The sequence below is a fragment of the Rhinatrema bivittatum genome, chromosome 10 (genome assembly GCF_901001135.1).
Source record: "Rhinatrema bivittatum chromosome 10, aRhiBiv1.1, whole genome shotgun sequence".
Lineage (NCBI taxonomy): Eukaryota > Metazoa > Chordata > Amphibia > Gymnophiona > Rhinatrematidae > Rhinatrema > Rhinatrema bivittatum.
Window position 1 is genome coordinate 19,478,844 of NC_042624.1, and position 25,118 is coordinate 19,503,961.

The 25,118-nt window shown below is 46.7% G+C and overlaps 1 protein-coding gene across 2 annotated transcripts in view; it reads left to right on the forward strand.

Moving 5' to 3' along the window:
- Nucleotides 1–25,118, forward strand: part of UAP1 (UDP-N-acetylglucosamine pyrophosphorylase 1) — a 167,992-nt gene that overhangs the window by 136,413 nt on the left and 6,461 nt on the right. Inside the window, exon 9 of one of the 2 annotated variants that reach the window (XM_029618105.1) lies at nt 6,442–6,489. The exons of the other annotated variant lie outside the window; for it this stretch is intronic. Within the exon in view, the coding sequence (XP_029473965.1) occupies nt 6,442–6,489 (48 nt within the window). The remainder of the gene's footprint in view (nt 1–6,441; nt 6,490–25,118) is intronic. 2 annotated transcript variants of the gene reach the window in all.

Consider the following 25,118-nt stretch of genomic DNA (forward strand, 5'->3'; position numbering starts at 1 on the left):
AGAACTTATCCAATCCTTTTTTAAACACAGCTATACTAACTGCACGAACCACATTCTCTGGCAACAAATTCCAAATCCTGGAAACAGGATATGGGCTTGATGGACCCTCATTCTGACCCAGTATGGCAAATTCTTATGTTAACAGTGAAACCTAGCCTTACTATCAATCTGCCCAGTTATCCAGCTCCCTTTAAGTAGACAAAATGCTAGCAGTAAAGAAAACTCTCTGATAGCCAGAGCTCCAACTCCATGCTGCTGATCCAGCTGCTCCTTCACGTTCACTCTAGAAGTGTATGGTATTGCACATAACATAAAAGGAAAGGCAGGTACCATATAGATTGAGGACAGTACTAGGCAGGGGAAGGCTATGCTATATAATAAACAAGGAATGATTGTTCAAAGCCAGGCAGCAGCAGTCAAAGCAGACTTCCTGTTAGTGTGCGTTTAAACATGGGTAGGAGCAGAGAATATAAGACATAAGTTGCCCATATTGGGTCAGACCAAGGGTTCATCAATCTCTGCATTCTGTTTCCAACAGTGACCAGTCCAGGTCACAAGTACCTGGCACGTACCCAAGCAGTAAATAAATCCTTTGCTACCAATGCCAGTAGTATAAACCATGGCTATTCCCTAAGTCAACATGAATGAAAGCAGTTTATGAACTTCTCCAGAAGCTTATCCAAACCTTTTTAAAGCCAGCTATGATAACTGCCTTAACCATGTCCTATAGCAATGAATTCCAGAGCTTAATTGTGCATTGAGTGAGAGAATTTTCTCTGATTTGTTTTAAATGTGCTGCTTGTTAACTTCATGGAGTGCCTCCTAGTCCTTGTATTATCTGAAAGAGTAAATAACAGAGTCACATTTATTTATTTTTATTTATTTATTTTGGGTTTTTATATACCGGCATTCGGGAACGCAGTCCCATCATGCTGGTTCACATAGAACAGGGGTGCATCAAAAACATAAACTAAAAAACAGTGGTGCGGAAAATGCAGTTACATATAACAGGGAGATTGGAACTTGGCAGAGAAAGAAGAGAAAGGACAGGTTATTAATTCAAACATGTAAACAATAATGGAGATGGTTAATCATGGTGTAATTGGAGATAAGGATTGGCGAGGATGAGATATATTAGTTTGAGTCCGGGAATGCTTGTAAGAATATCCATGTCTTTAGTCTTTTTTTGAAGGTTGAGATGCATGTTTCCAGTCTGATGTTAGAGGGGATAGAGTTCCATAACGGTGGAATGGCTGTAGAGAATGCCCGATCTCTTAGCGTGATGTGTCTGGTGGATTTGGGCGGTGGTACCTGTAGTGATCCTTTGTATGCATCTCTTGTCGGTCTTGACGAGTTATGTAGTTGGAGAGGGATCTGTAGGTCAATGGGAGCCAGTAGATGGATATTTTTGTATGTGGTAAGAATGGCCTTGTATATTATTCTAAAGTGTATGGGTAACCAGTGGAGGTTCTTTAAGATGGGGGTTATGTGATCCCTTCTCCTGGAGTTTGTCAGTATTCGTGCAGCTGCATTTTGTACCATCTGCAGCGGTTTGGTGTAAGAGGCGGGAAGACCAAGTAAGATGCTGTTACAATAGTCCAGTTTTGAAAAAATGATTGCTTGCAGTATGGTTCTGAAATCTTGGGCATGGAAAAGAGGTCTAATTCTTTTCAGCACCTGTAGTTGGTAGAAACAGTCTTTGGTTGTTTTGTTGATAGTAGCTTTGAAATTCAGACGATTGTCAATTAGGACTCCTAGGTCTCTCACTTGTGTGATTGTTGGTGTGTCTTGCTGTGTTGGGATGATGGTGCTGTTCTCAGGGGTGATGAGTAGGAGTTCTGTTTTGCCTGAATTTAGTACCAGGTTCAGGCTGGTGAGGAGGAGTTGAATTTTTTGAAGGCATGTGTTCCAGTAAGACAGCGTTTTTGCGAGGGAATCCTTAATGGGGATCAGGACCTGTATATCATCAGCGTACAGGAAATGTTTGAGGTTGAGGTCGGTGAGAAGTTGGCATAACGGTGTGAGGTAAATGTTAAAGTAGGAGACAGGGAAGAGCCCTGTGGGACTCCTACTGATGAAGGGTGTTGTGAGGATTCTTTGTTCTGTAGCTTGACCTTGTATCCTCTATTGCTGAGAAATGATATGAACCAGGAGAGTGCTGTGCCTGATATACCTAAGGAGGCTAGCTGGTTAATGAGTAGGGAATGGTTAACGGTGTCAAAGGCTGACGAGAGGTCCAGTAGGATCAGTAAGAATGATTGACCTTTATCAAGGCCCAAGATGAGGTGATCTGTTAAGGAGATGAGGAGTGACTCCGTGCTAAGTGTTTTGCGGAATCCGTATTGTGATGGGAATAGGAGGTTGTTTTCTTCAATGTAATTTGAGAGACGGGTATTCACCAATTTCTCCATAATCTTGGCTATGAAGGGGAGGTTGGCGATCGGTCGGTAGTTGTTTGGGTCATTAGGATCTAGGTTTGGTTTCTTGAGTAGTGGTTTGAGCGAGGCCATTTTGAGGTGATCTGGGTAAGATCCTTGTTGTATTGAGCAGTTTATGATGTCTGACAGGGATTTGGAGATGGCGTCAGGAATTGATAGAAGCAATTTCGAGGGGATGTGATCCGATGGGTGAGAGGAAGGTTTCATTTTCTGTAGGATATCATGGATCTCGATGGAGGAAGTGAGTTCCAGTTCAGCTAAGCTGGTGTTGTTGACGGCGGTCTGAGGTGAGGTTGATGTATAAACGGTGTTAGAGGGGAGCTGGGTTAGAAGTTTGCTGATTTTGTTGTTGAAAAATATTGCTAGTTCTTCCGCTTTAGATTTAGCTTGGGTGAGAGCTATTTCTGGAGGGCTTGTTTGTGTGAGGTTAGAAACGTAGCTAAAGAGGGCTTTAGCATCGAAGACTAGGTGGTGGATCTTGGATGCGTAATAGTTCCTCTTGGATCTTAGTGTATTGGATTTGTATTGTTGAAGAGTTGATTTATAGGTAGATAGCGTGGTGGTGCTAGGGTTTTTGCGCCATTTAGCCTCGTTTTGTCTTAGCAGTAGTTTGAGATTTTTTAGCTCTGGGGTAAACCACGGTTGTCTTTTGGATGAATTGGGGTGCGGTTTTTTTTGTTGTTAGAGGGCATAGCTTGTTGGCAATGGATTCCGTGATGTTGTTCCAAGAACGTAGAGCTGAATTAGGATTGGTGAGGTCTACTTGAGTGAGATGTGATGATAAGTGATTGCTAAGATCTTCCATGGAGCATGTTTTCCTGTAAGTGAAGCAGGGGGAGGGTATGCGAGGTGGACTGGTGCCTTTTATTGAGAATGAAGATGTTATGAGGGAGTGATCTGACCAAGGGACCTTCGTGTAAGTGGGGTGCTGAACAGGTTTGATTGCTGTATTGACGAAGATGAGGTCAAGTGTGTGGCCAGCTTTGTGTGTGGGTTTGTTGACTAATTGAGTGAAACCTAGGGCGGAGTATGCTGTGAGTAAGGCTTCGCAGTTGGGTGATAGTTTAGAGTTGTCGACGTGGAGGTTAAAGTCACCTAAGATTATGGTTGGAGCATCCAGATTGATGAGGGATGTGGTTAGTTCGACCAGAGGAGAGGCGTCCGTTTCCAGGACACCTGGAGGGGCGTAGACAAGTAGAATTTGTAGTTTGTCTGAAGAGAAGAAGCCAATTTCAAGTTTAGAGTTTGTATTGGTGGAGTGCTGAGTGAATCTGAGGTCCTTTTTTGTGGCTAGGAGGATACCTCCTCCTTTTTTTCTTCCCTGGCGTGGAATGGAGAAGAAGTTATATGTCTCTGTGGGTAGTTGGTTAATTATTGCAGAGTCTGAGGGTTTAAGCCAGGTCTCAGTAATTGCGCATATATCCGGTTTCACATCGGTGAGGTAGTCGTTTAGTATTACTGATTTCTTTGTTAGTGATTGCGCATTGAATAATGTTAACGAAAATAGTGTGAGGCCTAGCAGTTGGGTGAAGGGAGTGATCATGATTGGAGATAGGGTTTTAAGGTTGTGGTGCTGGGCCTGTCGAGTTGAATGTCCTTTGGAAGGTGGCCAGTGTGGGAGGATTGGGATCGGAAAAGATGGGGACATTCTGAGATTGCTGTGGCAGGCGATGAATATTGGCCGCTGAGGGTGAAGCGTTTGTGGTCCTTAAAGGGACAGTGTGATATGTGATTTTGTTTGTTGACTGGTGAAGCCAAATGTTTGGGGGATGTTTGTAGGTGAGGGAGACGTATTGAAGTGGGATAGCGTTTGACGAGTCCACGGTCCTCTGTCCTCAGGGGCTGCACGAAGGGGCGCACAAAGGGGCAGGCCCCTTTGTCGCGCTCCTTCGGCGCGCGACGCACGGCGCGCGGCGCCTGGTAGAGTGAGGCTTAAATGTCTGTCTGGCTGACCCTGATTGGGTCTCAGGTAGTGGTGTGGGCGGGCCTTGGCGCGGTTATGCGCCGGTTTTGTTTGCAGGTTTTCGGCGCTTTGGGAGCGCGGCTGGCGCTGGGGTCTCCCGGGTGTGGAGGGCGGGCAGTGACCTTACCTTCCCCCGGCGGGGCTTTGGCGCCGGTCGCGCAGGTCTGCAGTCACGATCGGGAGCGGCAGCGAAGTGGAAGATGGCGCTTCTCAGCGCTGGATTTAAAAGATCTGCCCGGCTGATCTAGACCTCTCATGATTTTTATAGACTTGTCAAATCCCTCCTCAGTGGTCTCTTCTTCAAGCTGAACAGCCCTAACCTCTATCTTTATTCTCACAGAATGGAATGGCTCCCCTATGAGGGAAAAGATATCCTCCTACCAAGAGGTGTTTGGATCATGTTTTAGAATATGGGATTCAGTTTTCGACCCCCATCCTCAAACAGGATCTACAAATTCACATTCTAAAAATAAGGTGCATCGCTGAAAGAAAAATTAATTGCAGACACTGCAGCAGCAGTTTTGGTTAACATTTTCTAGTGCCAAAATTGTACCTTGGTTTTTTGGGGTTTTTTTTGTTTTGTTTTTGTTTTACTATGTTTTCTTTTCATGTAAATGATTTGGGGGTATTCATTTTGTCACCTGCCTAGAACTGTGGATACATGGGGATCCATGTTTTGTTTTCTTAATAAATGTGTATGTTAGTAAAGGTGTAGAAAGGGCAACTGAGGACGATGTGTGCACCTTATTTTTGCCACATCAGCATGGTCATTTGTGGTAGTGTGCACAGAAACAAAAAAAAAAATGCCTGTTGCTTTAGCTCCCTGTGCTAACTGGCTTAACGTGAAAGGACCAACCCCTCCAAATCCACATACTCCCATGCAGTTGTGATCTGATGTTAATGGAAGCCCCCTTTAGAGAACCCTGACCTGATCCCCTGATATCCCACCCACCCAAAACTGAATTACACTACTTCGCAGGGCAGCTAGCAGTCCAGAGATCCTCATTTTTCACCTGCAGGAGTACTGCAGAGCTCTTCAGCCATCCTCTCTACTGATACGTGGTGTCATTCACAGCTCAGCAGCCAGGATAGCAGGAGGTTTCTGCAAGCCCTTATACTGCTGAAGCTGGCTCTGCTCTCTAGAGGGGGCCAGCCTGCAAAGGGAACTCTGTTCAGGGAGCAGCTAGGCACTCTTAAGGCATACAATGCCCATCAAAAATTTAACACCTGCTCTGAGGTAACTTCTTGGGCTTTACCAAGCCCATGGAAAATAGTGGATCTAGAACACATACTATACAGTTTCCCATGAGCCCAGTAAATCCTTATTTTTATATGGCACTTTATTTTTATTTCATTAAAAATTTACATATGGGTAAGTGCAAACTTTAGCATGTATATATTTAATATAATGGAGGATAGTCTTGATGGTTAGCACACTGTTTTGTGCATGCAAAAGGATTTTAACATCCATATTATGTAGGCCCCTAATTGGAGAAATTTTTAGAAGTAAAAATTGATGGGAATGTGATATGGCTATACATTGGCAAAAGTACTTATTTAACAGATTTGTAGCATGCCTATCTACAACTTTAAATACTGTAGATGATAAAATCACGTTCATAATAAAAAGAGAGCGTATAAATCCAGCAAATTGGAGTTGGTCACATAGCCTGGGTCAGGAATGAAATTTTTCATTGTTGGATACAGATGCACGAGGGGAGATCAGGGGTTTCACCACCTTGGATTATCATGTAGAGGGAGCTGTTACTCAAATCAGAATATATTTAGATTTAATGGATCTCTAGTCATCTTTCTACCTAACAAATTATGCAACTATGCAGCTCACACCATCAAGACAAGATGTTCATAACTAGACACTTTGCTGTATGTGGGATCGTGTAAGGATCAACCAGCCTAGTAGTCTGAACTAGCACACTTCGGTGCTTTTTTTTTATGATGCAGAATGCAGCATGGGATTTCTTTCATTTAATCTGAAGAATGCTTTTTCTCTCTAATGAATTCTTTATTACCTCATCACAGCTCTACAAATGGAGAGTCAGATGCAGTCACAGCTGATGTCAATGACAAGTAAATATCATGCAGTTGCATTCCATGCATGGTGATGGGGCTTTTGCTTTATCAGTACTAACAGGGCTTGTTGGTCATGCACAGGCAACTCACGGTGGTGGGTAGCTGCTGTCCAGGCTCTGTGGTTGTGCTGCTGCTGTAACCATGTGTTCTCTATTGTTAGACTCTGTTTAGAAACCTAACCAACTGGCAGATACTGAAGTCAGATGCATGCTGAGAAATAAAGGCATGTTTTCTTTAAGGAATTCTATTGCTACAGCAGTGTTTGTGTGATTGAGTAGGGGAAAATAAATGGTAGGTAAATATTCTAGTTCAATTCAAACTCCTGGCTTGAACCCTGTTTGACATGCAATAGGACATATTTTGAGAGCTGTATATTGTTGTGATATGACATTTTCTTTCATTCCCTATGTGTAATCTTTCTTGTGCATGCCTGAGTAACTACTTGTCTGATTCCAGAACAAGGAACTGCAACAAACCAAGTTACAGCTCTAGGACACATGAATAGCCTTAGCACACTCAAGCTTCAGTTTAGCCAATGGGGCACTTTAAGAATCTTTTCTGAAGCATTGTTGTGTGTAAAATAGAAAAAAATCTAATAGTTTTTTTCTATGCCACATCTGCAGAATAAAAGTAGTATATAATTTTGTATTGACGTTTATTGTAGTTAAGAGTTATAGCAACTATGTGATTTCTGGAAGAAGGATTGGCTGCAGGTCAGGATTTCTTTCATTGGCCCATGTCTAGCACCTAGACAAATGGATTCAGGACCAGTGGGTTAATCACCTCTACCAGCAGATGGAGACAGAGCAAACTGAAGTCACAGTATATATACTCCTAAGTAACATCAGCATGCCAGTGTTCTGTCTCCAGCAGATGGTGGACATGCACCTCCCTACTGGGGATTGCTTTAAGTTTGAGGAGAAACAAACAAGGAAATTTAATTAACCCCGCTCTCCTACAGTGATACCAAATGTCCCTCCCCCAGTTGAGAATTCCTGAGATGATTTCCGTGGTCCCTCAGATGAGTGCCTTGGTCTAGGAGCTGGTGTGGACTTAGCTGTTTAAAAAAAAAAAAAAGCTGAAAGGCAAACGGGTGCAAGAAGCAGAGTGCGGCATGCATTTACCCTCTTCTCTTCCCCCCCCCCCCCCCCCCCCCCAGCAGCCGGAGACTGCTTGTACTCAGCCAGAACGGGCTGAGCTCAGGTAAAGTTTATTTTTTAATTGGTTTAAGAAGAAAAGGGGAGTTGATAGGGATTCCTGCCTTTCCCGTTTCTGGTCTCTGTCAGCTCAATACAGTAAAGTGGGGCCGCGGTTACCCCGCTCCTAACCCGCTTTCTACTCACTTTCTGGCCGCGTTAGCCCTTCCTGCGATACACTATCCCCTTTAACCCATCCTTACCGCCTCTTTAAATCCCCGGGTAACCCCTTCCGCACGTGGCATGTATATCAGATGTAAACGATCGAATTAGCTATTCCCTCCCATACAGTAACGCGCGCCCTGACTATCGCTATTTTACCCTGCCATTTTGCCCTGCGTTTAACCTGCTAACTTACCGCCTACCCTTACCCCTGCGTTAGAGGCAGGGGTAATGGTAGACGGCAAACTTTCCCCCAAAAGGAAACCTCTAAAAACCTAAAATCCCCTCCTCCCCTCCTCCTGAAGCGACTCGACATTACTTCCTGTTGTTTTCTTACCTTTTGTTGCTTTTCAGCCCCTTCCCTTCTCTGCCGCCCTCCGGAGGGGGCAGCCGGCGGCGAAAGCGGCTCGCAGCGGGCCCCCCCCCCCCCCCCGCGCAGGTCCCGGTTCTCCTGGCTCGGCAACAGCAGTACAACAGCTAGGGCTCCATCTACCCCAATCCTTCCTTCCTTCCTGGCTCGGCCAAATTTTATTTATTTTATTTATTTATTTATTTATTTAAGGTTTTTATATACCGGCAATCATGAGCACATATCTTGCTGGTTTACATGGAACGGGAGTGCATTAAATACAACAACTAGAACTGTGGTGATCGAAGGAGCAGTTACAAATAACAAGGGTAGCAGAACTTGGATAAGAAGGAAGAGATAGGAAAGAATAAACGGTTGAACGGTATACAAATAAATTAAATGCTATGTAAAAATGGCATGATTAATGGCTGAATATTTGAAGTCCTTGGTTTGTATCTATGACGTGATATTAGATTGTGTCTGGGAAAGCTTGCTTGAATAACCAAGTCTTAAGTCCTTTCCTAAAAGTTAAGAGGCAGGGTTCCAGTCTGAGATCTGTGGGAATGGAATTCCACAGAGAAGGGCCAGCAGTGGAGGTGGCACGATCTCTTAGAGTGATGTGTTTGGTCATTTTCGCAGGGGGAACTTTGAGGGCGCCTCGGTAGACATTTCTGGTAGGTCTTGTCGAGTTGTATACTTGGAGGGGGATTTGTAGATCGAGGGAGATGCGTTGATGAATAGTTTTGAAGATGACACAAATGGCTTTGTACATGATACGGAAGTGGACGGGTAGCCAATGTAACTCTTTCAGAATGGGGGATATGTGGTCTCTCTTTCTTGCGCCTGTTAGTAATCGAGCTGCTGAATTTGAACCATCTGTAGTGGTTTGGAGTAGGAAGAGGGCAGACCTAGCAATAGGGAATTGCAGTAGTCTAATTTTGCAAAAATGACTGCTTGGATGATCGTTCTGAAGTCTTGGGCATGGAAAAGAGGTCTTATCCTCTTCAGAACCTGGAGTTTATAGAAGCAGTCTTTGGTTGTTTTGTTGATATGGGCCTTGAAGTTTAGCCGGTTGTCTATTATCACTCCTAAGTCTCGAACTTGTGTGGTAGGTAGGTTGGTGGGAAGAGTAGTGTTGGAGATGTTGGTTTCCGGAGAAATGAGAAGGATTTCTGTCTTAGAAGAGTTTAAGATGAGGTGTAGGTTGTTTAGTAGTTGTTTGATTTTCAGGTGGCATGATTCCCAGTAGTCAAGAGTTTCAGAATATGTATCTTTGATGGGGATGATGATTTGGATATCGTCTGCATAAAGGAAGTACTTTAGATTGAGGTTGGTGAGAAGTTGGCAGAGAGGAAGAAGATAGATATTAAATAGGGTCGGAGATAATGAAGAACCTTGAGGGACTCCTATGACAGAGTCAAATCTAGAGGATTCCTTGTTTTGGATTTTAACTTTGTAACCTCTGTTATTGAGAAACGTTTTGAACCAGGATAGGACGGTGCCGCTGATTCCTATAGACGAGAGTTGGTTTAGGAGGATGGCGTGGTTGACCATGTCGAACGCTGCTGAGAGGTCTAACAAGATCAATAGGAATGAGTTTCCTTTGTCAAGGCCCATTAAGATATAATCTGTCAACGAGGAGAGGAGGGATTCTGTGCCTCGATTTTTTCTGAAGCCGTGTTGTGGGGTGAAGAGAAGATTGTTGTCTTCGATGAAATCTGAGAGTTGAGAGTTCACTAGTTTTTCCATGATCTTGGCGATGAATGGGAGGTTAGCTATGGGGCGGAAGTTGTTGGGTTCCTTCGGGTCAAGGTTAGGTTTCTTTAAGAGCGGTGAGATTGAGGCCATTTTGAGGTCATCAGGGCAGATTCCTTGGGCTAGAGAGCAGTTGATGATATTTGTCAAAGATGAGGCTATTGTGTCTGGAATAGATAGAAGTAATTTGGAGGGGATGGGGTCTGCAGGATGAGATGAAGGTTTCATTTTTCTCAGGATGGCTTGTATCTCAGTGGAGGCTACAGGTTCAAAGGTGTTTAAGCTGGCATTTTTGTGTGCAGGTTGTTGATATGTCTGGAGGGCTGCTGTGTCGGGAGGCAGTTGTGTTAGGAGATTGGAAATTTTATTTTGGAAAAACTGAGCGAGTTCTTCGGCTTTGGACTGAGCCATATTGCCGGGGATTTCTCGCGGTATGGTTTGAGTGATGCTGGAGACATAGGTGAAGAGGGCTTTAGCGTCAAAGACCAGATTGTGAATCTTGGATGCGTAAAAATCTTTTTTTGATTTTGAGGTGAGGGATTTGTACTGGTAAAGTGTGGATTTGTATGATGAGATGGTGGTGTCGCAAGGGGTTTTACGCCAGGTCGCTTCTTTTTGTCTTAAAGTTTGTTTAAGTTTTCTGAGTTCGTTGGTGAACCGAGGTTGTCTGTTGGCTGCATTGGTGTGAGATTTTTTTGTAATTGAAGGACAGAGCTTGTTGGCTATATTTTCTGTTATGTTGTTCCATGAACGAATGGCAGCGTTAGGGTCGGATAAGTCTAATAGGGGGAGCTGGGAGACTAATTGGGTGTTGAGGTCTTCTGGAGAACATCGCTTTTTGTAGTGGAATGAAGGTGAGGGGATGTTAGGAGTGTTGGTTTCTTCCAGTGCGAAAGAGGTGGAAATAAGAGTGTGGTCTGACCAAGGGACCTTTTTGTTCTTCAAGTTGTACGTGTTCGTAATCCCTTTGTTGAAGAAAATCAAATCAAATTGTGAAGCGGCTTGCAGCGATACCCCCCCCCCCCTTGCGCAGGTCCCGGTTCTCCTCTCTCGGCGTGAGGTGAGAGCCCACTGGTCTGTGCCCTCTCCGGCACGAGCGGAGCGAAGCGTTCTTTCGTTGGCCAGAGCGCCCAAATCGACGGGCCCCTTCCCTTCTCTGCCGCCCCCTCCGGAGGGCGGCAGGGAAGGGAAGGGGCTGAAAAGCAACAAAAGGTAAGTTGGCACATGTCGAGCCGCTTCGGGAGGAGGAGATTTTCGGTTTTTAGGTTTTCCTGGGTTAAAGTTGGGATCCACTTCCTGGTGCCTGTCATTTCAAATGTCATTTGAAATGACAGGTACCAGCGCACCCAGGATACTGTATAGGCGCTGTATTAAGCGCCTATACAGTAAAATGGGTTGCGCGGGCCTAACGCTTCGCCTAACGCTTTGCATACGCGGCTTGCATTTGCAAGCAATTTAAATAGAGTATCGAGCGGTATGTGATCAGAACAGTGCGTGGGGCAAACGAGGGTGCGCCCGGCACTGCCGCACTCTTTCTAACGCGGCCTTACTGTATCGACCCGTGTGCTTGGAGAGCAATCCGATGGCCATTCTCTCCTCCAATGGTATGCGGGTGGGGTGGGGGGGGCAGCCTGGCGGGTTGAGCAGTCTTTGCGGCTAGGCCCCGCTCCGGGGTTCGGCTCGTTAGCCGCGTGTTAGGCCATTGCGGCACCTTCACCCACTTTTTATGCACTGTATACTGCCCCCTTCAGTTCTGTTGGATTGTGACTCGTGTGACTGTCTGTGCGGTCTTGTGTGTTGACTTCTCCGACTAGTTGGGTGCCTAGCTGAGTGTCTTAATTCCACGCCTAGTTAAGAGCAACCAGCATGGGCCCCAACTTTTATAGTCTGGAGGTACTGATATGCAGACATAAGGGAAAAAGTACAGGACTGCTTCTACGGCCAAATCCAAAAGCAAAGCAAGTCAGCATTGCCGGAATTTTCCGGAAGGCTCCTCACCCAGTATAAATGTTGGTAGCAGTAATTTATGGGTTTGTTGCTTGGTTTGTTTGTAAATATTACTACTCTTATGAAAAGGATTGGGGGTAACTGCAAAGAGAAACCTGAGAGTGACCTACATGGCAGAGTAGATATTACCATAAGCAGCTTACTGGGCAGACTGGATGGACCATTTGATCCTTTTCTGCCATCGTTACTATGTTACACAAATTCTGTTTCTCAAATTTAAATACCAACTATGTTCCCAGTAATAACAAGCATTAACTAGACACGGTTTTTGACTGTCATAATAGGCATCAACATATAGTACTTTTGACTTTAATACTCTGCCTTGTATATAATTGGTCAATCAAAACTACATACACATAATCTTGCATTGGTAATGTGACCTGGAAAAGATATGGACAAGAAATTGACTTCTACAAACTAAAAGATAAGTCAAGATTATGTAATGTACACAAACGGAATTATTGAGTAAGGATACTGATATTTTAAAGGTGGAGGACTTTCACTTGTAGCAATATAAAAAAGTTAAAAAAAAAACAAAAAACAGTTTTGACCAATGATTATATACAAGGCAGAGTATTAAAGTCAAAAGTACTATACGATGATGCCTATTATGACTGTCAAAAATTGTCTAGTTTATATTGCTTGTTATTACTGGGAACATAGTTGGTATTTAAATTTGAGAGATTGATCATGTCTGCATTCCCAATTGAAGATTTAGTCGTCCTGAGCAAGATTTATTCAAGTTTGACACAAATTCTGTTACCATTAAGGTCCACTTTGCCATCTGCATGACCAAATTTCAGAACCCAAACAAATTTGGAAGAGATGACCCTTAAGACATAGGGAAACCCCATTCCATCATTTTATGTACCCCTCAGGGAATTACATGTTTCAGTACATAGTTCTGAATGTTTTACTCCCTGTATTTTTCTTTTTATTTGTTAAGTTATGTTTTAGACTTTCACTTCTATTGATTTATATATTATAGCACTGATTTGTCTGGGATGAAAGGACTGAGACCTCCCAAAAGGCTGTGTCCTCTGAAAGGTCATTCTGCTATAGGGACAAAACCACTTGGAATCCCTGAGATAATCCCTCATACCAGAGGGGCAAGGCAACTGCTTCTTATCCTCTGGCAACTGAGGAGCCAGGGCTTCACCCCCACTTACTGCCCAGTTTCTGCAACTTGCTCCCAAATAAGAGCAAGCATTTAAAAGGCAATTTCTTAAGATTAGCTTTGGAGGTTGCGTTGGCAGACCAATTTCACAGCCAAAACTGATGCCTAGCTGTTATTACCGAAGCCAGTCCTCTGGCTAAGGTATGGACCATGTTGCAGCATGCATCCGATAAAAAGGTGGCAGCAATTCCACTCCAGATGTATTAATCTCCTGAGAGAGAAGTAAACAAGAGCATGCCACCAGGGAACAACAAGAAGCTATCTGCAAGGTCATTGCCACTACTTAAAATGCTCGCTTAATGATGGCCTCAATCCTTCTATCATGTAGATCCTTCATGGTCACTCCTCCTTCCACGGCAGTTGTCTGCGGGAGATGGCACAGACAAGCACATCCACTTTCAGAAAAACACAATCGCTCTCACCACTTGTTCCGGGGTGCCACGTTCAAGATCAGTTCTTGAATGGCCTTATGCAAATAACCAAAATGGGACTTTTTTCTTTTTTTTTTGCTCAGACATGGAATCAGCCCCAGGTACTCACAGAACCTTTAATGTCTGGGAAATCAAAGCTGTGAACTCATCTGTACGAAGGAGCCACAACATAGTCCTATATGGTTCTAGGCCTGGACAAATTTCTCAACCCTCCAGAGAGGCAGGATCAGCCTAGTCATCTATACCATCCAAATCCCTATCAGGAAAGTCTAGCTGGCAATCTAAGTGTACTTCTGTGCTCAACCATAGTCCCAGGCAAGAAGGTGGTCAGCCCCTGTGACTCTGGCCTAGCAAGATTGGTCGGGGCTTAGGACTACACCTGAAGATCGATCAGAAGAATCCATGCCAAGGTCCAGGGGCAGGAGTCCTCAGCCCACTGAACTACCTTCCCCCTGCTTGCAATCAGTTAGGGGAGCCCCAAGATCAGGCGACTCTTCTGGCAGCTCTTTTCCATTCCCGGGACGAACCGGACCTAGTAAAATCAGAGGGGAGTAAATCCCCTAAACTTCCAAACAGCGTCAGGCTGAGATGCCTGAAAATGGCACATCACAGATAGGGCAAGGCACTTAGTTTAGGTTTGGGTTTTTTTGTTTTGTTTTGGTTTTTTGCAACAGGTGCCATTCACTGTGCCAAAGGAGGCGGCCACCTGAGCTCCAACAGGACGCTCAGGGAATGCACATTATAAGCAAGCACGTTCGGGCATATGAGTATAAAAAAGGGCATATACGTGCACCATTTGGGCACCGTGTAGGCACTCCTATGCTCTTAACAAGGTGTGGAATTAGACGCCCAGCTAGGCACCCAACTAGGTGCACAAGCCAATGCACAGGACCGCACAGACAGTCACACAAGTTACAATCCGATAGAACTGAAGGGGGCAGTATACAGTGCATAAAAAGCAGGTGAAGGTGCCTGCCTAACACGTGACAAACAAGTCGAGCCCCGGAGCAGGGCCTAGCTGCAAAGGCTGCTCAACCAGCCAGGCTGTGCCCCCACCCTATATACCATTGGAGGAGAGAACGGCCATTGAATCACTCACTTTAATTTTTACTTCTGCCCTGGCGTTTAAAAAAAAAAACCACATAAAGAGACAGTACTGGGCAATGCAGGGAGTCATGTTAGGGAGATATTTTGGTGCCTAACTAATAACTTTGTTTACATGGCATTTGCATGCTCCCATGCTAAGCCAACCACATGTTTTTACTCAGCACTAAAACCTATATTACCTAGAACCAAATTATCCTGATAATCATTTTGGGATATCGCTACTTATTATAGGGGGCCGATGTAATAAGCCACGCTAAGCCAACTGCAAGTCTTTACTCAGATTTTTGTATGTGTTTTTCGGTGCTAAACTTACTCATGTATGTAATATAGATTTTAGTGCTGAGTAAAAACATGTGGTTTGCTTAGCATGGGAACATGCAAATGCCATGTAAACAAAGCTATTAGGCACCAAAATGTTTCCCTGCTAACATGACTCCCTGCATTGCCCAGTACTGTCTCTTTATGTGAGTTTTTTGTTTTTTTTAAATGCCAGGGCAGCAGTAAAAGCACATGTCTAGTGCAATTTTAGTCCATTACTGGCACTTGGGTGGCTGTGTGTAAGTGCTTCTCTTGTAATCTTGGATTAGGTATGCTTTTTTCCTGCTTGGGTACATTTTGTGGGTCAGCCAAAGAACAAGTGGCAGAAGCTTTACAGCGAGAAAGAAAGAGGGAACAGACAGAAGACAGTTTATTGCAGAAGATGAGGGCCAGAGCGGTGCGGGTCTTGGCTCAAGCTGTTCACAGAAACGCATGCAAACAGTGGATATTCTGCCTGAGAGGAATACTGCTGGAGTTGCCTCTGATACTGCTTCTGTCCATGGCTCCACCTAGGCTGCTGCGTAGTGTGGCTTCTGCGGAGGAAGAGCTTGTCACAAACCTGCTGCACTAAAAGGTCCTTCTCTTCTTCCAAGAAGCACATCATGCTGTCACCACTTCTCCTTCAGCTGGCTTCTGATTTCTGCCTGTTCTCTATCAGATGAGCAGTGGGCACTACTCACGCTCCCAGCTCCCATCCCCCTTCCCCTCCCCCCTGTTCTATCTCTGGTCCCTTTCTCCCCCCCCCCCCCCCCCCCCAGCAGCATCTCTCATGCCCGCCTCTCTCCTCCCAAGCCGGCTAGAGTTTTTTCTGTCACTACTGAGACTATACAGGCTGCTTTTCAGCTGTTCCCGGCCAGTGCGGGAAAAGCGGCCATTTTGGAAACTGGCAGTGCTGCTACTCAGGCAGCCATAGGGGAAGGGTGCTTGCCACCTCAGCTTTCTCCGCAGCAGCGGTTCCCTGGGGAACAAGAGTCTGCTCAGTCTGTTTCTCCTGTCATGGAGGATAGCCCTGAGGAGGCATCTGACTCCTCTGCCTCATCTTTTTCCTCGGAGTTCATTGTTTTTCTTCACAAGGCTTTCAAAGCCAGGAAGGCTGTGAAGCTGCACGAGGGGAAAAAAATGGCAGATTTAGGGACTAAGTCCCGGGCTAAGAAGCAGGCTAGATCAAGTAGTGATGTTGGTTCGGACATGCAGGCAGGGGAGAAGAAAAACAACCAATAAGGGCTGTATAACATAGTCTGGGTTAAAACAAATAAGCATGGGTGTAGCTTGCTTATTGCGGCGGTTACTACCCCTACTACCCCTAACTAATCAAGCTAGATATTTCACTTGGATGCAGCTCCATCACTGCTCTCTACATTAATGGTGGGGGAGGAAGGGAAATAGAACCAAGAGCTAAAAGAAACAGATAAGTATGAAAGAAAAAATGTGTGAAGCTTGCTGGGCAGACTGGATGGGCCGTTTGGTCTTCTTCTGCCGTCATTTCTATGTTTCTATGTTTCTATTTCTATGCCTAAGCGGTCTCTCCGCACAGGGGTCCAGCAGCTAGACTCTGATTCTTCTGAGCAGGATTCAGACCCAGGGGATCCGGATTCTCAGCCCCAGCGCCCACAGGGAGTGGATGCGGATCCTGATCCACAGCAGGCCGAGAGAGGCTCACAGGCTGTGGAGGGTGATGGCCCTAAGGTGGTCCGGCTCTTTCGCAAGGAGGAGCTTGGGCCTCTCATTCCGGCCATTTTAACGGAGTTGGGCATTGATAATCCACCTGAGGAGTCCAAGTTGGGTAAGATGAACCCAGTATTGTTGGGCCTGAGAGGCCTGGCCACTGCATTCCCTTTTCATTTCTTGGCTATGGATTTGCTGTTCCGGGAATAGGATACCCCGGATCTCGGGTTGAAAGTGAGCAAGGCCATGGATAAATTATATCCGCTTCCTGAGGAGGCTCTGGATATACTGAAAGTACCCAAGGTGGACGCGGCATTCTCTGCGGTGACCAAGAAGACCACGATCCCAGTCACAGGAGCAACAGCGCTTAAGGACCTACAGGCTAGAAAATTGGAAGTGCAGCTTAAAAGAATTTTTGAGGTCTCAGCCATGGGTGTTAGGGCGGCCATATGCAGCAACTTTGCAATGAGAGCAAGCCTCCGCTGCAACAATTACAAGCCAATGCGGGCTTCTCGGAAGAGGAGGCGGCTCAGGCAGGCCTTCTGGAGTCTTCAGTGGCTTACTGTGCTGATGCTTTTCATGACCTGCGGATGTCGGCTAGATCCATGGTGTTGGCGGTCTCTGCTCGTAGGCTTTTGTGGTTAAGGAACTGGTCAGTGGATGTGTCCTCTAAAGCAGTGGTCCCCAACCTTTTTTGCACCAGGGACCGACTTCAAGCAAGACCATTTTTCCATGGCCCGGCAGGGGCGGGGCTTTGGTCATATGGAGGCGAGGTTATGGAGGGGGTTGGATTTTAGGGCACACTTATCATTTAATTATGACATTTATAATGTGAATGTGACTCAACTCACCATAGGTTCTCACATGCATGGCACACTGACCCATGATCGTCACGGGGCTAGATGTAAAAGTACAGTTTGTATCCACGGGAACCCCCTGACCCCCAATAATGGATGTAAAGCAGAATTATGACATTCCCCATACAACTCACCCTACAAAAAAGATGTTCTGGTGACATCTCAGTATCAGCAACTCAAACTCCTTCTACTTCCAGGCTCAATAGCCCTACTTATGAAAAAACAGCAGTTTACCACCAATGCATGTCCTCTTGAGAAAACACAACAAATAAGACCGATACAAACACTTACTTGCTAGCAAAATATCTCATCTCGGTAAGACACAGAACCGACCTAACATACTCCCAGGATCTGTAGTAATGCACATAAACTAATCCGCACACAGTTACACCTGTATTATGGAATACACTCAAACAGGAGCAACCCTATCTATGAAAAGGCAACACTACAAATATTAAATCAGGTCCTAAAAACCAATACACCTCTTATTAGGAAAACAGAACAAGCAAGCAGCTATAGATCCCCACACAGAAATAATTGTAAAACTATACTAATAAGCAGAATAAATGTTTCAAAACAGCTATGAACAGAATAACATCCAACAATTAAAAACTCATAAAAGCTATTAAACATTCTCCAAACACCAATAAAATATTTCAAAAAAGCAGACATCATACAATTAAAATGGCAGTCAAGAAAAATAAACTTAAAAAGCCACCTTTACTTACCCCCTCCAGCAGCTATCCTACTCCCCTTCCCTGCAGGCCGTGGCACACACCAGAAGCAACAGTAGAAGCTAAGCTCTATACATATGGTCCTCTTCCTTAGTGCCCATGTCTCTCACACACACACCATACCAGTCATGCCCCCATGACCAGTTTCTGTCTCTCACACACCAATCATCTCCCAAACAGTCTTTGGCACACACACACCAGTCACCTTCCTGAACAGTTTCTCTCATGCCATACACACACACAGGCTTCCCACTCCCGTGTTCTACTTACATATATGGGCTTCTCACTCTCATAATCACTTTCTCTGTCTCCCTCTCTCTCTCTCTCACACACACACACACACACACACACTCACTCACCAGTCTCTCATTCCCATGCTTGTTCTCTCCACATGCACAGGCTTCTCATTCCCATAATCACTTTCTTTCTCTCTCTCTCACATACACACACACACTCACCAGTCTCTCACTCCCATGTTCTCTTTCAGATATACAGGCTTCTCCCTTCCATGATGTGTCTCACACACACCCAGGTTTCTCACTCCCATGCTCACTCTTCACATGCACAGGCTTCTCATTCCCATAATCACTTTATTTCTCTCTCTCTCTCTCACACACACACACACACACACACACACACACACGTCACCTGATCTCGCTCATGCATACACACACACACACAGGCTTCCCACTCCCATGTTCTCTTTCAGATATACAGGCTTCTCCCTCCCATGCTGTGTCTCACACACACCCAGGTTTCTCACTCCCATGCTCACTCTTCACGTGCACAGGCTTCTCATTCCCATAATCACTTTCTCTCTGTTACACACACACCAGTCTCTCTTTTCCATGCTCACTCTCCATGTGCACAGGCTTCTCATTCCCTGAATCACATTCTCTCACATTCACACACACCAGTCTTTTTCTCTAACACACACCTTCACCTTACCAAGCAGTCTCTCTCTCTCATGCATGCACACTCACCCAGGTTTCTCACTCCCATGCTTTCTTTCACCCCCACAACACCAGGCTTCTTACGCCCATGCTTTCCCACATACCCAGACTTCTCACTTCCATGCTTTTTCTCTCTCTCACACACACACATCAGTCACCTCCCTGACTAGTGTCTCACACTCTCACATACACATCAGTCATCTCCTTGAGTAGTCACTTTCATTGTCTCTCACATACACACACATCACGCTGGCTGCTGCTTCTCTCACTCACTTCCTCTCTCCCCCCCCCCCCCCAAGCACAAATGGGAGCTGCAGCAGCCCCCGCAGGCCAAGAAAGAAGAATGCCATCGGCCGCGGGAGGCTCATGCTGCTGACTCCTTTCTCGATTACCGGCTGTTTTAATTGCTCGGGGACTGATGCTGCAGCCGCTGCTGCTACTTTATCACGCGGCAAGGCTCTTTCTCCTTCCCGCGCACTGGGTATCACTTCCTGTTCCGGGTCACAGGAGGGGGGGACAGGCGCGGGAAGAAGAAAAGGCCAGCCACGGGTGCCACAGCTTCTAGCACCGCTGCCGTTCCCACTGGGCTTGAACGTGCTGACAGCCCGGCGGCAACGGCAGCGGGAGAAACTGGGAGCGCGCGACACACCTGCCGGTGCTTGGCGGCACTGCGGACCGGCAAAAAACTCCCACGGCCCGGTCCGCGGACCGGTGGTTGGGGACCCCTGCTCTAAAGCACAACTGGGATCTCTGCCCTTCAAGGGAAAGTTATTATTTGGAAGAGTTTTGGAAGATATGATTCAATCTTTGGGAGACAATAAGGTGCATAGGTTGCCGGAGTCTGTCTCGGGGTTCCTTTTCGTCCCGGACCAGATTCAGGGGGACGCGGTGGTATAGGCCAGCTAGAGCGGCCAGTTCCTCCTTTCGTCCAGACCACCGAAGCAACAGTCATGATTCCAGTCCTTTCGCGGCTGAAGGTTCGGTAGAACCGGGGCGGCTCAGTCAGTTCCAGGGGTCAAGTCTCCACAATGAAGGGATGCCGGCTCACTCCTCTGTACCGGCGGTAGGGGGCACGCTGTCCCTGTTATTCGAGGAGTGGGCCAAGGTAATGATGGATCAGTGGTTTCTAACCGTGATAAGTCAAGGTTATGCTTTAGATTTTGCACGGTGCCCTCGAGACCGGTTTCTCGTTTCTCCCTGCGGTTATGCAAACAAGCGAAAAGCAGTACGGGATACGTTACAGCGACTTCTGCAGCTACAGGCCATTGTACCAGTTCCTCCAGAGGCACCACGAAAGGGTAGTTAACTCCATTTACTTCATGGTACCAAAGAAAGAGGTATCTTTTCGACCCATTCTGGACCTCAAGAGTGTAAACAAATGTCTCAAAGTACCTCGCTTCTGCATGGAAACGCTCCAGTCAGTCATTGCATCGGTCAGAAAGGGAGAGTTTCTGGCATCTCTGGATCTTATGGAGGCTTACCTTCATATAGGCATCCGGCAGGATCATCAGCGATACCTTTCGATTTGCCATTCTGGGCCAGTACTTTCAGTTTCGGGCTCTTCCCTTCGGTCTGGCCACTAAGGTAATGGTAGTGGAGGAGTAACCTAGTGGTTAGAGCAGTGGGCTATGAACCAAAAGACCAGGGTTCGAGTCCTACTGTCACTCCTTGTGACTTTGGGCAAGTCACTTTTACCCTCCATTGCCTCAGGTGCAAACTTAAGATTGTAAGCCCTCTGGGGATAGGGAAATACCTACAGTACCTGAATGTAATCCACTTTGAAGTGCTGAAAAAAGTGCAAAAAGCGGAATATAAATCTAAAATAAAAATAAAAAAAAATAGTGGTGGTGGCCCATCTTCGGAGGGAACGACTACTGGTACATCCATATCTGGACGAATGGCTGATTCGAGCGAAATCGGAAATGCTGGCCAAGGAGGTGATTCGCAGAGTGCTCCAACTCCTTCAGTCCCTTGGCTGGGTTGTCAATCTCACTAAGCGCAGACTCGTGCCCTCTCAGTCCTTGGAATATTTGGGAGCCCTCTTTTTGACACTCAGCAGGGGAGAGTTTTTCTTACTGCAGAACGAATTTCCAAATTAAAGGCCAGGTCAGTCGCTTGCTGCTCAAAAGTACTCCAAGGGTCAGGGATTACTTGCAGGTTCTCTGTTCCATGATCTCAACGCTGGAACTGGTCCCCTGGGCCTTTGCTCATATGCGGCCTTTGCAGTCCGCATTACTTTCCCGTTGGAACCCAGTATCCGAACTATTTTTTCTTCCTCTGCCACTTAGAGGCAGCGAGGGCCAGTCTTGCATGGTGGCTGGGGACGGCCAATCTAGCCTGCAGAGTTCCTCTGGAGGTGCCAGATTGGACGATAGTCACCACAGACGCCAGTCTCTCCGGCTGGGGGGGGGGGTGTGCCAGAGGAGAGCGGTGCAAGGCTTGTGGTTCCCGTGGAGGCGCAGTGGTCCATCAATCATCTGGAGATTCGGGCATTGCGTTTAGCGTTGCAGGTGTTCTGCACTCTTATCCAAGGGAGGTCAGTCAGAATCCTGTCCGACAATGCGACCACGGTGGCATATATCAATCATCAAGAAGGGACCAGGAGTCGTCCTGTGGCGGTGGAAGCTAGTCAGTTGATCAGCTGGGCGGAGCAGCATCTAGTCAGCCTCTCACATAGCCGGCGTGGACAATGTACAAGCAGATTTTCTCAGCCGGCACCATCTCGATCCCGGGGAATGGGAATTGGCGGACGTGGCTTTTCAGCGCATTTGCAAAACCTGGGACACGCCCCACATGGATTTCATGGCTACGTTTTGGAATGCCAAGACTCGAGATTTTACGCTCGTTGCAGAGAGGCTGGAGCGGAAGGGGTAGATGCCCTAGTTCTGCCCTGGCCGTCCGACATCCTGCTGTATGTCTTCCCGCCTTGGCCGCTTATCGGCAGGGTGCTTCGAAGGATAGAGATTCATCCAGCGTGGGTAATTCTAGTAGCGCCGGAATGGCCGAGGCGCCCTTGGTTTGCGGACTTTCTCAAGCTGGTGGTGGCAGGCCCGCTACGTTTTCTAGGAAGCCCAGACCTGTTGTGACAAGGGCCCGTGTGTTTTGAGAAAGTCTATTGCTTCTGTCTAGCGGCATGGCTTTTGAAAGCATCGCCAAAGTTGCAAAGGTTATTCTCCAGCTGTCGTAGCCACTCTTTTACGTTCATGTAAGACTTCCACGAACCTCACCTATGTTAGAGTGTGGAAGGTTTTTGAATCCTGGTGTCTAGACTGGGAGGTCTCGCCAATTCGAGCTTCAGTGACAGATATTCTGTGTTTTCTACAAAGTGGACTGTCTAAGGGCTTGTCGTACAGTTCTTTACAAGTACAGGTGGCAGCTCTTGGTTGCTTGCTGGGAGCAGTTCAGGGGGTAGCGTTGGCGACTCATCCCGATATGACTCGCTTCCTCCAAGGTGCAAAACATTTGCATCCACCGGTTAGACATACCTATCCCTCTTGGAATCTGAATTTGGTGCTTACTGCTCTATGTTCGGCTCCCTTTGAGCCTTTGAAAAGGGTCACTCTGAAGGATCTTACCTTGAAGGTGTTTTTTCTGGTTGCCATTACATCGGTTCGTAGGGTGTCAGAGCTGCAGGCTCTTTCTTGTAGGGAACCTTATTTGAGGATTTCCAATGCGGGAGTGTCCTTGCGGATGGTGCCTTTTTTCCTGCCGAAGGTGATCTCAGCGTTTCATGTCAATCAATCCGTGGAACTCCCAGGCTTTGGGGAGTTAGACCGTTCAGATCCCTTGTCGGCGGACTTGCGGAGGCTGGATGTTCACAGGGCGTTGCTGAGAGATCTGGAAATTACCAATGATTTCCACCTGTCAGACCATCTTTTTGTGCTCTTAAATGGTCCCCTCCAAGGTCAAATGGCTTCTAAGACTACCATTGCTCATTGGTTGAAAGAGGCTGTCAGTTCAGCCTATTTGCTGTGGGGGAGGCCTCTCCCCGTGGGACTTAGGGCTCACTCTACTCGCTCGCAAGCAGCGTTTTGGGCAGAGTGCCACTCTGTTTCTCCGCAGGAGATTTGTCCTTGCATACTTTCGTGAGGCATTACAGACTGGATGTGCAAGCTACGGAGCCGGGTGGTTTCAGGGAAGGTGTGCTGCGAGCAGGCCTCTCCGGATCCCATCCCAGGTAAGGAAGCTCTGGTACATCCGAGGAGACTGGACTGATCCGGGTACGTACAGGGAAAGGAAAATTAGTTTCTTACCTGATAATTTTCGTTCCTGTAGTACCACGGATCAGTCCAGTCCCGCCTGAGAGGGAGAGTCCGCTCAGCTCTGGATTTTTACTCTGTTCTGCGATCTGCAGAAATAGGATTTCCATGTCCTCCAGTGGTTCTACAGGTTCTGGTCTTTGAAGGGTTCAGTGAACCGGTTGCATTGGTTTTGTTACAGTTAAAGGGTTAGTGTACATAGTTATAGTGTTCTTTGAGAGCCATTGTACTTTGACATTGCGTAATACTGCCAGACTGTAGGTGTCACCATCCTATATAAAGCGGTTTTTTGTTTGAAAATATCTGTCTCCATCTGCTAGAAGGGGGGCAAAACCCAGGAGTCTGGACTGATCCGTGGTACTACAGGAACGAAAATTATCAGGTAAGAAACTAATTTTCCTATCCCCCCACCCCCCTCTCTTACATCCCATGCTCTCTCACACCCTCTTGCTCTCACCCTCCCCTCATATAGGCTCCCTCTCTGAAACCCACACTCAAACATTCCTCCCACCCCATCCAACCATGCTCTCTCGTCTTCCCCTCCCCCACACCCCTCCCCCTTCTCACATGCACATTCTCTCTCACCCTCCCTCTCTCACACATTCTCTCACCGGCATGCCGTGAACGGAGCGTGTGCTGCAGGATATGCTCAGTTAATGGCGAAGATGAAGGCCCGGTGCGGCGAAAAGGAAAAGCCCCCGTGTGCTGCGGGACATGCTCCGCAGCGAAGATGAAGGCCTGGGCACACCATTCACGGCACATGGGGGGGCCTTCCCTTTTCCCGGCGAATGGCATACTGGGCCTTCATCTTCACTGTGAACGGGGTCTCCATTGCTATTTTCTGCACAGAATTTGGCAATTCTGTGCAGAAAATGGCAATTCTGCTCAGGGTGCGAATTCTGCGCAAACTCTGTGCTCTGCAGTAGCACAGAATTCCCCCTGGACTACCATTTACTTGATTAATGAGCTCCTGCTGCTGCTAGGCTTGCCAGGCCAAGCCTTCGAGGAAGTCCACCAGGAATTTCAACCAGTCTTGTTATTGCACCTGGAGTGCCTGTCTGGCGATAGCCTGAGTGGAGGATAGATCCGCTGAACTCATGGCCTCAGCAATCTGTAGTGGGAGTGATACCTTTTCCTATGACATTGTTGATGCAGCCTAGCAGGTAAACTTACTAGGTCCACGCAGATAGCTAGCTGACATGCCATTGGGGACTGAACTGAACCGTCACAGTCACCTTCACCTGTTGCCCGCCAGTTGAGCATTTGAATTCCAGGGGCTGGCAGTACTTAGGCAAGTGTCACTAGGGGTGATCAGAAAGTGAGAATCTAGAGAAGTGCTGAAGTCAGGACAAGCAGCAAGCAGACACCAGGTTTGGGCCAAGAGTCAGGGCAGGCAATGAGCGAAGTATTATCTAAGTCTGTAGCAGGGATCAGTGGCAAGTGGCATGCAAGAGAGTAGTCCAGATCCACAGCAGGGATCAATAATCAAGCAGACAAGAAAAGGACTGGGGTAAAGCAAGGTGGACTGGAATAGACAGGGCAGGTAGGAAGAGGCTGGACAAAGCAAGAGAGCCTGCATAGGCAAAGGAGGCTGAAAGACTGGAGCAACACGCACTACAGTAAGCGGGAGGACCTGTTCCTGAAGTGAGGGCGAGG